At 40.5% G+C, this 17,344-nt stretch overlaps 1 protein-coding gene across 3 annotated transcripts; it reads left to right on the forward strand.

Moving 5' to 3' along the window:
• Positions 1–5,721: 5,721 nt before the first annotated feature.
• On the forward strand, positions 5,722–17,030 carry Kpna2 (karyopherin subunit alpha 2). 3 transcript variants are annotated; one of them, XM_005328220.4, is made up of 11 exons: positions 5,722–5,879; positions 7,191–7,287; positions 7,438–7,575; positions 11,124–11,212; positions 11,908–12,176; positions 12,434–12,528; positions 12,625–12,888; positions 13,228–13,461; positions 14,376–14,558; positions 15,766–15,915; positions 16,680–17,030. In XM_005328220.4, exons 2-11 carry the CDS (start codon positions 7,213–7,215, stop codon positions 16,770–16,772), a joined length of 1,590 nt encoding a protein of 529 aa, XP_005328277.1. In that variant the 5' UTR covers positions 5,722–5,879; positions 7,191–7,212; the 3' UTR covers positions 16,773–17,030. The 3 variants fall into 3 exon arrangements, with proteins under 3 accessions (XP_005328277.1, XP_077897994.1, XP_077897993.1); XM_078041868.1 differs by lacking the exon at positions 5,722–5,879 and adding an exon at positions 5,932–6,295; XM_078041867.1 differs by lacking the exon at positions 5,722–5,879 and adding an exon at positions 6,351–6,528.
• The last annotated feature ends 314 nt before the right edge of the window (positions 17,031–17,344 follow it).

Raw genomic sequence — 17,344 nt, forward strand, 5'->3', positions numbered from 1 at the left:
AGCAATAGCGAGGCGCTAAGCAACTGAGTGAAGACCCGGTCTCTAAATAAAATACAAAATAGGGCTGGGATGTGGGGTTGAGTGCCCTGGAGTTCCATCCCTGGTACTAAAAAAAAAAAAAAAAAAAAAGAAAAAAAGAAAAGAAAAAGAAAAAAGAAAGAAAGAAAAAGTGCTGCTCAGAGTTCTGCCTGTGGGAGTTTTAGTGCTTACTCTCCTTCAAGGCCACCTCCACATGAGCCATCAACTAGGAGCAGTCTACTTTGGCCAAAGCCACGTGATGCAGATGTGTCTTCGTTTTGCTCACTGAAGTGGTCATTGGATGATACGAATGTCTCCTGAGGCAAGAAATCAGCAGCTGAAAATGTCAATCTCTTGCTCACAGTTTTCTCCTCCCTCCTGGGTCTGCTTGCTCCTGCTCCCTCCTCCCTGGCTTAGCTTCACCCTGGAGCACTGCTGTGTCCACCCAACTTTATGGCTGGGGATCAAATGACCCCCAGCTCACCCTTGGCAGCTCGTGCTACCTGGCTTTTCAGTGTTCAGCAGTTACTTAAGAGCTGTTTGCCAGAAAGAGGGGAGTTAAGGCTGAAGAGTCCCAAACAGGGCACTAATCTCTGTAGTTTCCCCAGATGCAGTTTTGCTCTTGAGTTCCTTTTATTAATTTAGTTCTTTTTTTTCAGTTGTTGATAGACCTTTATCACCCCATGACAGGCAAGTGCTCTCCACTGAGCCCCAGATCCAGCCCTTAACTTAGTTCTTATTTATTTGCTTATTGGAACTGGAGATTGAACCCATAGGAGCTCTACCAATGGCTTTCCCACTTGCAGTGGCCATGCTTCTTACAGTAGGGTGAGGAAACTAGCAAGGGTCCCACCAGCAATTGAAAATGTCCATTTCAACCACAGACTCAGGAACAAACAGCCCCAGACCCAAATCAGTGACTTGAGGTTAAAAACCACTTTTATCGTATGACCCTACAGGTTCTACCCTGACTGTAGTGCTGTTGCAAGTCCTCAGAATCAGTCATGTTTCCCTTCCCCCTAAACCCAGTTATTATTGAAAGGGCCGTGGATCCCTTTAGGAAAAACAGGATGGAGGTACCCGGTATGAAAATGTGTTATAACAGTTCCTTCCTAAAGGGTGCCTACCCTTTAAGGACTGCGGGTTTGTGATATAGCTCACACATGGAGATTGGTAACTGGGGGCACATAGTTCTCCAGGTCCTTTACTGCAGTGTTTATTTTAATGTTCACCAGGACACCTAGGGATGCTGTTGAGGGCAGCTTCTGACTGAGGGTACTCGGGAGAGGCCCGAGTGTTTTAACTTGATGCTGATGTTTCAGGGCCGTGAACCAAGCATTGAATAGCCAGGAGCTCCCTGTGCCCTGTCACCTACAGACCCTGGCAGGTTGGAAACCCAGTGGCCATGCATTTCATCAGTCACAAAAGTTAATCTCTGGTGTGGTTTCAGAAATCTCTCCCAACTCGTGCAAACCATAAAGAGTCTGCCAGCCCACCCACTGCAGGCAGCAAGCTTCATGAATCCATTCCTTGAGGCCAGAATTCTGCATTTGAGCTTGTCGTTTTCTTAGTTCATATTGGCTAACCCAAGGTTTTCTTAACCACAATCTAAACAATTCTTTTGTCAGGGTTTGTTCAGTGTGTTAAGCAAAAACCATTGGCTTCTCATCCCTGGATACCAGCGGCATCTACCTCTCAAGTTACAACCAAAAATGTCCCTAGACATTGCCATAGGTTCCCTAAAAGTCACTGGAAACCATTCAACATGAGCTTGCCCGCTGAGCCTACCTCAGCTTTCCTCGGCTCCTTTAAATGTGTTTATTGCTACAGCTGTTCTGTCCCCAACGCTTCCCTTTCAGTGGGTGATAACTCAAGTAGGTCATTTGCAGTATGCATTCCGTGGACTGCCATCTCCCATATCGGAATATTGATGAAATCCCCATGATCCCATCTCAGGCTCTGATTTAAATAGCTCAAAATGCCTCTTGTTTCTCTGTGAGTCTATTGCCAACTCCTTAATCCCAGTACCAATTGTTCATTCCATTGGGGAATTTGCGCTGCTAGCAACTACATTAATTAGACTCACTCTAGCTGCTGTAAAAGATCAACCCTATAACATCTGTGACTTTTCATAAAAGACTCTTTTCCCCCCTCTTTCACGTAAAACTTAAGATGGGAGTTTCTGAGTGGCAGGTGATAGAGGGACCCAGAATCCTTCCAGTTCCAACATCTTCCAGGTATGGCCCCAACATGGTTCTGCTTTTCTGCTTCAAACCAAGAAAAAGGAGGTAGAAAAAACACACACTCATTTCCTCAACTTGGATTCAGAAGAAAAACATATCTGTGTGTATGTGTATATATCTCCAACTCTTGCTCTCATTGAACTTCCATTCTAGTGGAGTTGGAGTTGGGGGTGGTGGTGTCAAAATCCTATTTTATCTTTCCAATATAATCAGTCTATGAATACAACCAGCCTCAGGCTTGAGCTGACTCAGCTTTGTTTCAAGGATCTACATTTTTTTTTTTTTTTAAAGACAGAGTGAGAGAGGAGAGAGAGGAGAGAGAGAGAGAGAATTTTTTAATATTTATTTGTTTTTAGTTCTCAGCGGACACAACATCTTTGTTGGTACGTGGTGCTGAGGATCGAACCCGGGCCGCACGCATGCCAGACGAGCGTGCTACCGCTTGAGCCACATCCCCAGCCCCAGGATCTACATTTTGGATTTACTTCTCTGGAGGAGTTCTGTTCTCAGACTCCCATCATCACAGCACCCAGTCCAGTAGAAAAGAGGGAACGTCTCACTCTCAAAGGTTTCAGTGGACATTTGATCTCCTTGTTACATCTTTATCACTGCCTTAGCCTTGTGTTGCTATAACAAAACACAAGGTATTAGCTAATGTACAAAGAAAAGAGGTTTATTTAGCTAATAGATTTGGAGATTCAAAGTGCATCCCCATCTAAACTACAATGGCTGAGAGCATCTGTTCAGCTTTGCAAGGGCCTTCTTGTCTACCTCACAACTTGGCACATGGCATCATGGCAGAAGTACTTTTGAGAAGGAACAATAGAAAGATCACAAGGTGAGACAGGAAGCAAAGACACATTCAGGGCCAGGCTTATTTAATTTAATTAATTTTTTTAGTGGTTTGGGTGATTGAACCCAGGGGTCCTTTCCCACTGAGTTACCTTTTTTTTTTTTTTAGTTATATATGGACACAATATCTTTATTTTTTAAAATTTATTTTTATGTGGTGCTAAGGATAGAACCCAGTGCCTCACACATGCTAGGCAAGTGCTCTGCCACTGAGCCACAGCCCCAGCCCATATCTTTTTTATTTTTCAGGTAGGATCTTGCTAAATTGCGTAGGCTGGCCTCAAACTTGCAATCCTCCTACCTCAGCCTCTGGCCAAAGTCCCCTGTGAATGACATTAACTCCTTCTGAGGCAAGCCTCCAATGACCTAATTACCTCTCAGTAGGCCACATATCTTGAAGATTCCACCACTTCTCAAATATCACCACACTGGGATTAAGCTTCCGTTGGGGATACCCTCAAGCCACAGTCAAACCACACCATCACAATCACCACACCAATTTTTGTGTTTGGGAAATGGAATGTTCCCATTGGTTTAGGCCAGATGAGGTCCTTCCTGCATCCCCATCTAACCTACAATGGCTGAGAGTTGGTAGAGTGTGGTTCCTCAGGTCAACACTGTCTTTCTTTCAATTGCCACATTTACGTTTTACTTGTGTTTCAGGTCATTTTCAAGCACTGGTACAGAATAGTTAATGAGAGCAAGGATCTCACTTTTCCTGAATCCTGTCTCTGTCATTTGTTGGCCATGTAAGCCTTGACAAATTACTTAAGCACTCAAGATTCAGTTTTCACATCTGTTGAGATAATAGTTCTACCTCAGAAAGGTGTGACAAATATATTAATTAACGTACTACACTCAGAACACTTTTTTTGGTACTGGGGTGCTTTATTACTAAGCTCCAACCCCAGCTCCTTTTTGTTTTCCCCCACAACATCTTTATTTTATTTATTTATGTTTATGTGGTGCTGAGGATCAAACTTAGGGCCTTGCACATTGGAGGCGAGCACTCTACTACCACTGAGCCACAACCCCACCCCCACCTCCTTTTTTTAATTAATTTTTTTTTTTTTTTTTTTTTTTTTTTTTGACACAGGGTCTCACTAAATTTCTGAGGCTGGCTTTGAACTTGCAATCCTCCGGCCTCAGCCTCCTGAGCCGCTGGGATTATAAGCATGTGCCACCACACCCAGCTCAGAATACTTCTGGGAACATCTACTATTTTCAAGCAAAAGAGAAACCAGTTTAACAGTTCAGGAAACATTGGGTCACGTAAGTGTACAAACCTTCCGAAGTATCACTGCAACCCTCAAACATAGGGCAGTTTGTTGATCAGAGCTTGCAAGAATTTTCTACAAATGTTCTTACTCAAATTTCTAAGGACTCTCATTCCTATTTAGAAGAAGAGTGCCTGTTTTCCTACCTTCAAGCATTAAACAAAAGAAATAGGCTTCCCAAGTGGACGAATTTAGGTCATGTGCCTGCCCCTGAACCATTCACAGTAGCCAAGAAAATGCCTTGCAGTGATTGGTTTAGAGATGAATTCCTTCCTCATTCTTGCACTTAGAGGGATGGGATTATGTTGACTGCTAGTAAGAGCAACCCATCATGAACTCCTTGGCAGGGACACACCAAATGAGGCTGGCATGAATGCTTGCAAGAGAGGAAAAAGTTCACTGTTTGAATTTACTTGTAGTAAAATAAATAAATAAATAAATAAAAACCAATATAACGTTCCTACAATTATTCTCTTTTTAAGACACAGAAAAACTGCAGGAAAAAAAACCCAAAAGTGGTCCACGATTTGGATGCTTATAACCATCTTTTAAGTATCTTTTAATGATATACATGGCAACAGTTTGATAATTTGCTGTGATTTATGTAAGAGAATGTCTCCCCGCCCCGTTGAGATACATTTTGAAATATTTAAGGGGTAAAGGGACATGAAACAAAAGGCTCAACGATATATAAAAATCAGTTGTATGTATGCATGTATACACATGTCTACATAGAAAATGTGACAACATTAATATTTGGCAGATCTAGGTCAGATTTTGCCACTCTGTATTTGAAATTATTTAAAACTGATAAGTTAGAAAAGAGGTTGAAGAGGCATATTAAAAATCTTGTGAACATATCTGTGGCTTCCACATGGTCTCATGACACAATTAAAAATACATGTATACATCGAAACTGAAAAATGCAACACAAATCTGCTCTATGCCTTCCTTCCACCACGTCCAGAAACCCTTGCTATGAGGAAAAAATGCAAATCAATATTTTTATATAAAGACTTTTTTTTTAACATGATGAGTTTTAGAATAATTTTGTAGCATTTAAAGCAGCAGCACGGGACCACATGCTGCAGAAGCGCGGAGCACCCCTAAACTGGGGCCGGCAGCGGCGGGGAGCCGCCCCTTCGCGCTGCACGCCGGGACCTGGAGTTTGCCCACTCCAGCCTGCAAAGCGCTCTGGGATCGCCCGGCCACTCCCTCATCTCGCGAGGTTGTCCTCCCCTTCTTTTTAGCCGTCTGTCCCCCACCACCTCCCCGCCTAACGTGTTTTTCAAATCCACCAATGGGTGCCCAGCTTAGGCTCGAACCAGCCAATCGGAGTGCGGAGTCACCGGGAAATTTAAATCGCGCCGGCCGGCTGCACGAGGCACACCGTCTCTGGGCTGAGCCGCGGTGGACGTTTGGAGGGCAGCCGATCCGCAACCTGTAAGCCCCGCACCGCCTCCTGTGGAAGCCTGAGCCCGCTGTGCAGGTACAGACTCAGGCCACAGCCGGGTCGAGCGAACGGCTGCCAGCGGGCCACCCTGGCCTTGAGGATGGCGGGAGGGAGGCCCGGGGTTTTATCTGGGCCTGGCCTTGGCCTCCCAGATTGACGCGGCCTTGGGGCGTCGGTCGTTGACCAGGCGGGTTAGTTTCGCAATGCGGGGTTCGGGCTCTAGGGATCTAGGCGCTGCAAACCGCAGCGGAAGCCCTAGCGCGTCGCGGCCCAGGGAATCCAGGAGACAGGACCGAGGGCGAATGTCCCGGGGTGATCAAGGTGGCCCTGGCCTCTCACCCATTCCCCGCTGTGGGTCCCCCTTGAAGGGGTTGAAGACACAGGGCACAGAGGCTGAAGATGAGGTTGACGGTGGCAGTTGGGGAGAGATCTCTCCAACACATAGGCCCTAGGTAGGCTGTGTCACGGTGTCACAGCACCGTGGACGAGCATAATGGAATTAAAGACAGCAGATCGTAAGGAGGGCTTTGACTTGTCATCTTTTGGAGTATGGTTTTAGGTGTCTGAGTCTGACGCACAATTGATGTCATCCTGATTGGATGCATTCACTGGAAGTCTTTGGAAATGAAAATGTGTGCAAAATGCTGAAGATGCTGCAGCCCGATGTCACAAGTTTCCAGTGTTGGCAAGATGAACCGATTTTTATTTAATTAGTGTGGACAGTGGGCTTACTTATTCATTTTAAAAGACAGTAGGGCAGGGAGCGCCTTCAGAGGCCTTCCAAGGACATAGGGTTTTACTGTAATTCAACTGTGTTCCCCTACTTTGTGTTCCATTAACTATAATGGACTTTAAAGTATGTCTACACTGTCCATTGAGGTGGTGAGCAGAACTTGTGGCTTCTGAGCACTTAAAAAATGATAGAATTGAAATATGCAGTATGTTGTGTAAGACACACTGTGTGCTATGTGAAATACACATAGGATTTCCAAAATATGTAAAAAAAATATAAAATATCTCAATTTTTAATATTGATTCCATGTTGAAGTAATAGTTTGGATATGTTGTTAAAATATTAAAATTAATTTTGCTTGTTTCTTTTTGTTTTTATGTGCTTACTGGAAATTTTAAATTTATATGGCTTGGATTATATTTCTGATGCATAGTTTCCTTTTAGAGAGGCAGGGATAATTCTCTTTTGATTAAAACCACATCCATAGTGCTGGAAACTTGAAGTGCCTTCTTAGAGTAGAGGTGGATTCAAATTTTTGCTTGATAATTCTTATTTGGTTTTCGTATTGACGAAGCAAAATAATAACAGAATTTTTTTTCCTCCCATTTTTTTAGCTTTCTCCCTTTGTCTCATACCATGTCCACCAATGAGAATGCTAATTCACCAGCTGCCCGGCTTAACAGATTCAAGAACAAGGGAAAAGACAGTACAGTAAGTATCTTCTGTTGTTTTTCTGTAGTATTTGTCAAATGAGAATATACTTGAGAAGGGGTTAAGACTTAGAAGGATTTTTTTTTTAATGCCTCACTTGGCAACAAAAATTGATGTGATAGGTGAACCAATCTGTTATCTTTTCTCAAGGAAATGAGGCGACGCCGAATAGAAGTTAATGTGGAGCTGAGGAAAGCTAAGAAGGATGACCAGATGCTGAAAAGGAGAAATGTAAGCTCCTTTCCTGATGATGCGACTTCACCATTACAGGAAAACCGCAACAATCAGGTAAACATAATGTAGTTCATGAATTATTACCATAATCCAGAACATCAGTATGGATGTTTCTTTGAAATTTACGTAGTGATATTCCATAATATTATGGTTTTTACTATCAAATCAGTGAAGATTTTTTTCTGCTCCCAGTCAGCAATTCTTATGAGTATCTTCTTTCCTACTCATCCTCTATAATCTACTGAAGCTGATTCCAAACTCTTTTGAATTCTGACCTTCCTGCAGTTTCCCTGCATTGCTGGCTACTAGCTGGGTACCTTGACCTAACTGTTTCAATCAATGTTAACTGTGTTCAGAACTAACCACTTTGCAACTTAATTCAGAATTTTTTTATGTTCTCTATTTTTATTTTTATTTTTTTGTTTTCTTTATTACCAGTGTTCAAATCTTTTTCTTCCTGAAATATTTATGGTAACTTCCAAATTTATCTTATTCCCTTTATTCTGTGTGTCATATACTCTTTTCTTAAAATTTTTCCAACACTACATTGTGTGCCACACTGTTTACTTTAACTAGACTGCAAATATGATGGTGTTCCTATAGGATTATGTGGAACTGGAACAGGAATGCATAGCTAAAGAAGAGATAAGAGAAAAGAAAAACTGCAGGAAAGAAAAAGAAGTAAAGGATTTAACAGAAGTTTTTGCAGACCTCAACAAGCTTCTTAAAATGTTTGAGCTGAGCATTGGAGTTCCTACCTATAATCCCAGCTATTTGAGAGTCTGAGCAGGAGGATTTTAAGTTCAGGGATGGTTTGAGCAACCAACTTATCCAGAACCTATCGAACTTATCTCAAAAGGAAAAAAAAAAGGAGGGGGTTGTGGGGATGTAGTTCAGTGCCCCTGGGTTCAGTCCTCAGTATGAGAGGGGATCAAAAAAATGGACTCCACTACTGAAAATGACTAGAGAATGTTCATGGTACATTTTCTCCTTATAAGTAAACCTATTATGAAAAACAACAAAAGCAAAACAACATGGGCACATTTCTGAAAAGAATTACTCCTCCTTAAAAAGAGCTTGAGCTGTGCATGGTTGTGCTCGCCTGTGATCCCAGCGACTCCCAAGGCTAAGGAAGGAGAATCGTGAGTTCAAAGCCAGCCTCAGCAAAAGTGAGGCACTAAGCAACTTGGTGGGATCCTGTCTCTAAATAAAATACAAAATAGGGCTGGGGATGTGGCTCACTGGTCGAGTGTCCCTGAGTTCAATCCCTGGTACCGAAAAAAAAAAGCAGGTCCTTCATGAGATGTTCCAGAAGGCACTGTTACCATAGTAAATGCCAGCTTCATGTACAATACTGCTCCTGTGGACCTATGTGGGCTGAGATGGGGAGGTGGAGGACGGTAATGTAGTGCTGACCTGTACAGGCCTAGGCTGATGTGTATATTCATATCTTAGTTTTTAATTTAAAAAAGTATGTAAAGATCAAAATGGAAAAAAGCTAATAAAATAAGGATAAATAAAAAGCATTGCATATCTAATGTGTTTTGTATTTTAAGATAAATTTTACAAAATCAAAATGTTCATAAAGTATAAAAATTATAGGAAGCTAAGTTTAATTATTTATTAATTTATTGAAGAAACATTTTTTATAAATTTAGAGTAGCCTAAGTGTCCAGAAGTATATAGTTTAATGTCAGACCTTTTAATTCACTCATTGGCTCAGCCGTACAACTTCTAGTCCTGCAAGCTCCATCATGTCAAGAGCTTTGTACCTTGTTAAAATCTTTTCTCTTGTACCTTTTTTTACATTTAAATATGTCTGTATGCACAAATATTTGGCATTATACTAGAATTGCATGTTGTATTCAGTACAGTAACATGCTATATGGGTTTATAGCCCAGGACCCTAGAGTATAGTAGGCTGTATTTTCCAGGTTTGTGTAAGTACACCCTATGATGTTTGTACATGGATAAAAATCACCAAACAACACATTTCTCAGACTATCCCCAGCATTGAGTGATGCCTGTTTACTGTTTTAGGCATGTTCTCTCTCTGCTAAAAATCAATATTCTGTGAAGGCCCTCAATAAATTAGATCCAGTTAGATCTTCAGATATATCCCTTTCATCTTAAAAAATATTGGGCACTGTTCTACACTTGAACTCAGGACCACTGACCCACATCCCATTAGAGACAGGGTCTCACTGAGTTGCTTAGTGCCTCAGTTTTGCTAAGGCTGGCTTTGAACTCTGGATCCTCTTACGTCAGCCTCCTGAGCTGCTGGGATTACAGGCTTGTGCTACCAAGCCCTGCTCCTTTTAAATTATTTTTAATTCTTCTTTTCTAGTGGTAGATGGACACAATATCTTTATTTTTATGTGGTACTGAGATCGAACCCAGGGCCTCACTCATGAGAGGCAAGCGCTCTACCACTAAGGTACAACCGAAGCCCCACTTTTAAATTTAAAAATATATATATTTTTTGTAGTTTTAGGTGGCCAGAATGCCTTTGTTTTCTTTGTATGTGGTACTGAGGATCGAACCCAGTGCCTCATGCATGCTTGGCAAGTGCTCTGCGGCTGAGCTACAGCCCTAGCCCTGCTCCTTTTGAATTTTTGAGGGTCTCACTAAGTTGCTGAGGCTGGTCTCCACTTTGTGATCCTCTTGCCTCAGTCTGCTGAGTAGTTGCAGTTACAGGCATGCAACACCATGCCTGACTCCTGCCTGCCTTTTCTAGGATTCTATTACTCAAATCCCTAAGGCACTGTTTTTGCAGAAAGTACTGAGTGAATGCTGTCTAGGAATATTTAAGTTTTTGGTATCAGGCTTTGAACTCAGGAGCATTTCACCACTGAGCCACCTCCCTACCCGACCCCTGCCTTTTTTTTTTTTTTTTTTTGTATTTTAGTTAAACATAGGTCCTTGCTAAGTTGCTGAGACTGGCTTTGAACTTGTGATCATCGTGTCTCAGCCTCCTGAGCTGCTGGGATTACAGGCCTGTGCCACTGTGCCTGGCCTATAACATTTATTTTATTTGTTGTCTTGTCACATTTTTACTGTTAGGTTGTGAGCTCCTAGAGAAAGGGGCAGTTTTGATTTTAGTACCTGGGGTTAAATCCAGGGATGCTGAGCCACATCCCCAACCCTTTTTATTTTTAATTTTTATTTTGAGATTTACTAAATTGTTTAGGACCTCAGCCTCCTGAGCCGCTGGGATTACCAGTGACAGCAGTGGCACCTAGCCAACACTAAAAGTTGACAGAATGCTTAAATAACTTGAGACTCCAGTGAAACACCAAATTTCAGAACTGTTTTACATATAAAATTAATATTTAGCAGGCAAAGTTAAATGTAGGGCCAAACTTTTATTTATTTATTTATTTATTTATTTACAACATCCTTGTTTTGTACGTGGTGCTGAGGATCGAACCCAGGCCGTACACATGCCAGAGGAGCGCGCTACTGCTTGAGCCACATCCCCAGCCCAGGGCCAAACTTTTAGTAACTTACTATAAATCTAAGTGTCTAAACAATGGCAAGCATGGATTATGTTTTTTAAATTTGGCCTTAAAATAATCTGTAAATTTCCCTTTTTCTTTCAGGGCACTGTGAATTGGTCTGTTGATGACATTGTCAAAGGCATAAATAGCAACAATTTGGAAAGCCAACTCCAAGCTACTCAAGCTGCTAGGTAAGTCTTATTTCTCTAGTACAGGCAACCTTAAGATATTAAGAATTGTTAGAATTTTTTGGCAGGAAAGGGACAGCTTTAGGCTTATTTCAAATTTTTCCTAAGGTAAAACCAGGTATAGTGGCACACATCTGTAATCTCAGCACCTCAGGAGACTGAGGCAGGAGAATCACAAATTCAAGGCCAGCCCAGCAACTTGGAGAGACTGTCTTGAGTAAAAAAATAATAATAAAAGAACTGTGAGGGAGCAGTTAATAGCTCAGAGGTTCAAGCCCCAATACTGGAAAAATTATTTTTTTCTGTAGGTGATACTTAATTTTCTATAATTCCTTAAAATTCCACCTTCAGTGATTAATTACTGTTAACTTTGTGGTGTACTTTAAAAATATAAAAATTCTGTCCAAGTAGCATTTCAAGTCAAATTTTTTGCAAGGAAAGTAATCTACATTACAGTCAATATTTATATTTTTTAGAAAAAAAGGTACTTAGCTGTACTACATATGTAGCACCATATGTCATCTCTTCAGCTTGTTATGTTCCTGGTTGTCTTCAGTATGTAGTGCTCAGCAGGTAGTGCTTGTTTAAAAGATTGTCTAAAGTTCTAAATGTTCAAATTCCATTTTAAATTGTTTTTTCACACAAATGTCTTCTGTTAATCACCTTTAACTTTTGTTTCTCTTTTTCTTTTCTCTTAGGAAATTGCTTTCTCGGGAAAAACAGCCCCCCATAGATAACATAATTCGGGCTGGTTTGATTCCAAAATTTGTGTCCTTCTTAGGCAGAACTGATTGTAGTCCTATTCAGTTTGAGTCTGCTTGGGCACTCACTAACATTGCTTCTGGGACATCAGAACAGACCAAGGCAGTGGTGGATGGAGGTGCTATTCCAGCGTTCATTTCTCTCTTGGCATCTCCCCATGCTCACATCAGTGAACAAGCTGTATGGGCTCTAGGAAACATTGCAGGTACTTCCACTTAAAATTCTTTTAACTGAATATATCTAATCATAATGAGGTGGGAGAAGGGCTGTGTTACAAGTTATAGTGACTTGTGTGTCAAGTTTTGAGCTTGCTTCTGGCCCTTATTAGGGATGAGAGAGGCATCTAAAAAAGGCACCAGAGAGGCATCTAGGTAAGTTAGGGAGTTTTTGTGGATGCATTTAGTCACTGAGTGTTGATGGTGCTTGACCTGGAGATGTGATTAATCTTGCTTTTGTTTTCAGGTGATGGTTCAGTTTTCCGAGACTTGGTTATTAAATATGGAGCAGTGGACCCACTGTTGGCTCTTCTTGCAGTTCCTGATATGTCAACTTTAGCAGTAAGTTACTAACATTAAGTAAAGCTACTTGCATTTTTATTCTGATTTCTCCTGCCTTTCAAGACAGGCCCTCATTACTTTTTTCTTTTCCCTCAGTGTGGTTACTTACGTAATCTTACCTGGACACTTTCAAATCTTTGTCGCAACAAGAATCCTGCACCCCCATTAGATGCTGTTGAGCAAATTCTTCCCACTTTAGTTCGTCTTCTGCATCATGATGATCCAGAAGTATTAGCAGATACCTGCTGGGCAATTTCCTACCTTACTGATGGTCCAAATGAACGCATTGAAATGGTTGTGAAAACAGGAGTTGTGCCCCAACTTGTAAAGCTTCTGGGAGCTTCTGAATTGCCAATTGTGGTAAGTTAATCATTAGATTAGAGCATATAAGTAAGGAGGATAACTGATTGATAATATTGAAATATTATTTATTTTCAGGCAATGATGGTACTCTTGCTTGTCAAAACTTTTAGGATAGAGAACTTTTTTTTTTTTAATATTTATTCTTAAGTTTTAGATGGACACAGTATCTTTATTTTACATTTATGTGGTGCTGAGGATCGAACCCAGTGCCTCGTGTATGTTAGGTGAGCATTCTACCATTGAGCCAAAACCCCAGCCCTAGGATAGAGAACTTTTGAACAATATTGGAAAAAGTAAAAGGTAACCATTGGAATTTTTTTTTTTCTTTCTTTTCAGACTCCTGCTCTCCGAGCCATAGGGAATATTGTGACTGGAACAGATGAACAAACTCAGGTTGTGATAGATGCAGGTGCACTTGCTGTCTTTCCCAGCCTGCTGACTAACCCCAAAACTAATATTCAGAAGGAAGCCACATGGACAATGTCTAACATCACAGCTGGCCGGCAGGACCAGATACAGCAAGTCGTCAATCATGGATTAGTCCCATTCCTCGTTGGTGTTCTCTCTAAGGTAGCAAAATCTTAGGATTTATTTATTTATTTATTTTATATACTTTTGGATATTGATGGATCTTTATTTTGTTCATTTATTTATATGTGGTGCTGAGAATCCATCCAGTGCCTCACACATGCTAGGCAAGTGCTCCACCACTGAGCCACAACCTAAGCTCCAAAATCTTAGGATTTAATCAGATAACTGTTGGTATTTATAGGCAGGCTTGCTTGGTAAGATTTTTTTTCTTTCCAGTACTAGGATTTGAACCCAGTGGTGCTTTGCCCCAGATCCTTTATTTTTGTTTCTTTTTCTTTCTTTTTTTTTCCTGGGGAGATAGGCTCTATTAAGTTGCTGAGGCTGGCCTTTAACTTGTGATCCTCCTGCCTCAGTCTCTCAAGTTACTGGAATCCCAGGCCTGTACCACGAGGCCCAGCAAGATTCTCTTTTTTTTTATTTTAAATTTATTTTTTAGTTGTAGATGGATGTAATACCTTTAATTTTACTTATATATTTTTATGTAGTGGTAAGGATTGAACCCAGCACCTCACACATGCTAGGCAAGTGCTCTACCACTGAGCTACAACCCCAGCCCCACAGCAAGATTCTTTTTTTTTAAAGAGAGAGTGAGAGAGAGAGAATTTTTTTTTTTAATATTTATTTTTTAGTTTTCGGCGGACACAATATCTTTGTTTGTATGTGGTGCTGAGGATTGAACCCGGGCCGCACGCACGTCAGGCGAGCGCGCTACCGCCTGAGCCACATCCCCAGCCTCCACAGCAAGATTCTTAAAGAACATTGTTGTATAACTGAGTAATAGCCATTAACCCTTTTCACTCAAGGTTGGATAGAACCAGTTGGGTAGTTTTAGGCATTGTTTTTGTCTTTTGACTTTTCTGAAGCAAAACCATTTTTTTTTTTATATTTATCAGGCAGATTTTAAGACACAGAAGGAAGCTGTATGGGCTGTGACCAATTATACAAGCGGTGGGACAGTTGAACAGATCGTATATCTTGTTCATTGTGGCATAATAGAACCATTGATGAACCTCTTAACTGCGAAAGATAGCAAAATTATTCTGGTTATTCTGGATGCCATTTCAAATATCTTTCAGGTAAGTTCTAACAAGGTGGTGTTTGTTTGAGTTTGTTTTGTCATGATCATTTTACTTTTAAACTTGGTGGGGCCAGCTAAGTATACTCAGTATACAGAAAGCCTGTTGACGTGGAGCCACATTTTCTTTTTTGAAGAGATGGGGTGTCTTGCCAATGCTACTCTTGAATTCCTAGGCTTAAGCCATTCTCCTGCTTCATCCTTTGAGTAGCTGGGACTATACTATACATATTTTTATATATGTAAAAAATATATATGGTGCACCACCATAGAACAAGGAGATAGAAAGGAGATGGGAAAAGGATGATGTATTTGTCTTAAAGTTAGGTTCTTTGGGGGAGATTATCCATACCATATTTTGGTGAAATCAAATTTGAATGATTTATTTATCTAATATTTTTCTTTTGATTCCATCTCTAATTCAACCAAGCATTCCAGCATCTGGCACTTTGTCATAGTAATTCGTGGTAGTTAAATGCTACTCATCAACTTCTATACTGGAGATTTTTACATATAGAGTGAAGTCTGGAACAAAGAATGCTAGTGTTACAGTCTCTGCATGTAAACAATTCATCAGTATGTGGCCAGTGTTCCTAATCACTCATCTAAAATTCCAAAATTATTTTGAAGCAAATCAGTTATATCGTGTATATTTATTTATCTCCTAAAAATTTGAAAGAAATTTAACTTTGCCTGATGTGATATGCCCTACCCATAATCCCAGTTACTTGGGAGGCTGAGGCAGAAGGATCGCAAGTAATATTCCTATCAGAGAAATCTGTTTTTAGCACATCCATGATAAGCCATGTTTGTCCATAGATAGTGATTCTTTACTTCACTACACTTTGAGATTATCTAGGGTGTTTTTACAGAGGAATAATTCTGTTTCCAGTACAGACTGATTGAACTTGAATGTAGTATTGCTTTAGTAATTGCCCATGTGATTTTGATGTACGGGAAAAGTTGCAATCTAAGATCTCTAAGGTCTCTGTGGCTGACAGCTACAATCAGTAGTAGGCTAAGAGATCTGATCACCTTGAAAATTTCCAGAAAATGTAAAATGGACATAAAACTATCACAGTGTTGTTAAAGCAACTGTTAAGGGTTTATTTCTGTCTGCTACATATTAGTATGAAAATATGGATATTGTTTTTGGCATTGAAACAACAATCAAGAGTATAGGCCAGTAAACTTTGAATTTTTTTTAGGCTGCTGAGAAACTAGGTGAAACTGAGAAATTGAGTATAATGATTGAAGAATGTGGAGGCTTGGACAAAATTGAAGCTCTACAGAACCATGAAAATGAGTCTGTGTACAAGGCCTCCTTAAACTTGATTGAGAAGTATTTTTCAGTAGAGGTAAGTAATGGTGGTAATATTAGTAACTTAGAAAATACACATGTAAAGTCAAGCCCATAGATTTTTTGCCTTCACACTTTTTTAAATGAGCCCTGTGTTCTTGTTAAGTAGAGTGAACTTCAGTGTTTGTAGGATTTACTGTATTTATTTGCTTCTAATGAACAGGCTTGGAAATCTTAGAATATCCCAAGGCTAAGTTTATGGATGTCTTTGTGGAAGTTGATGGAGAAGTGGGCCAAACCCAGGGCCGTTCTAAATTGTTGTTTCCTTGCCTACTAAAAAGTGATGGAAGGAGAAGAGAAATTTCAACTTTTTGGTCACTGTAGCAGCATTCCTTAGCCCATTCAGAACCTTCTCTTGGGCACTAATGAATTGGCCAAGTGTTAAACAGCCCTCTTCCTGCCTGTGTCAGATACTAGAATATGGTGCATGAATAAAGGTGAAATGTGCACATGAAAATCTTAGGAATAAATGTACACTTCTTTGCTGGGTGTGGTTGTGCACACCTCTAAACCCGGATCCTTAGGAAGCTGAGGCAGAAGGATTGCAAGTTCAAGGCAAGCCTGGGCAACTTAGTGAAACCCTGCCTCAAAATACAAATGAAAAGGGCTGAGGATGTAGCTCAGTGGCAGAGCACCCCTGGGTTCAATCCCCAGTACCACAAAAACAAACAAAAGAATAAGTTTAGACTTTTAGACAGGCTATTGCTTAGAAGTGTGCCATGTTTGTTGTTTATAGTATTGTTGTTTTTTTAACATTTTCAGGAAGAGGAAGATCAAAATGTTGTGCCAGAAACTACCTCTGAAGGCTATACCTTTCAAGTTCAGGATGGGACTCCAGGGACCTTTAACTTCTAGGCTGTACAGCTGAGGCATAAAGTTTGTTGTGTACTATGTTCGGTATAAGTTTGTCTTACTGTTTCTCTACTAAGAGCTCTTTTTAAATGTGGTTTGTTATTGTAGCACTTTTTACAACAAAACTATACTTGAACAGTTCCAAACTGTACATACTGTATGAAACTTGTCCTCTAAATGGGTTTCTTATTTCTATGTGGAATTTCATATCTTACAGTGTCCTGTAAATAAAGATTAAATTCCACCCTTTTCTTTACTTCACCATGCCTGTGTGTGCTTTATAACTTTAGACTCTTAATTGTAAATGAAGAATAACCTAAGCTAACCGATGCAACTAACCAGAGGTGATTCCTGGTTGCAGGCATCACTTGATGTCAGGTTTGTGATGTCATTAAGGATATACCTCGTTTGTTCCTGCCAGATTTTGAGCCTCCTGGCTTTGGTCTAGGATTCTTCCCCTTTTGGTCCTAATGGTTCCTAAGGCTAGTCTAGAACTTGTGATTTTCCTTCCTTGGCCTCCCAGTTTTTAAGTACTGTGATCAGTTTTCTGCTCATTAGATTGGTGGCAAAGATAA

Source organism: Ictidomys tridecemlineatus, chromosome 3 (genome assembly GCF_052094955.1).
Source record: "Ictidomys tridecemlineatus isolate mIctTri1 chromosome 3, mIctTri1.hap1, whole genome shotgun sequence".
In the NCBI taxonomy this organism is placed as follows: Eukaryota; Metazoa; Chordata; class Mammalia; order Rodentia; family Sciuridae; genus Ictidomys; species Ictidomys tridecemlineatus.

Bases quoted from the DNA above. Each gene is read 5' to 3' on its own strand.
- Kpna2 (XM_078041867.1), top strand. From the start codon at position 6,443: ATGCATTCACTGGAAGTCTTTGGAAATGAAAATGTGTGCAAAATGCTG. The intron at 14,559-15,765 runs GTAAGTTCTAAC...AATTTTTTTTAG, and splicing joins CCATTTCAAATATCTTTCAG to GCTGCTGAGAAACTAGGTGA. The intron at 15,916-16,679 runs GTAAGTAATGGT...TAACATTTTCAG, and splicing joins AGAAGTATTTTTCAGTAGAG to GAAGAGGAAGATCAAAATGT.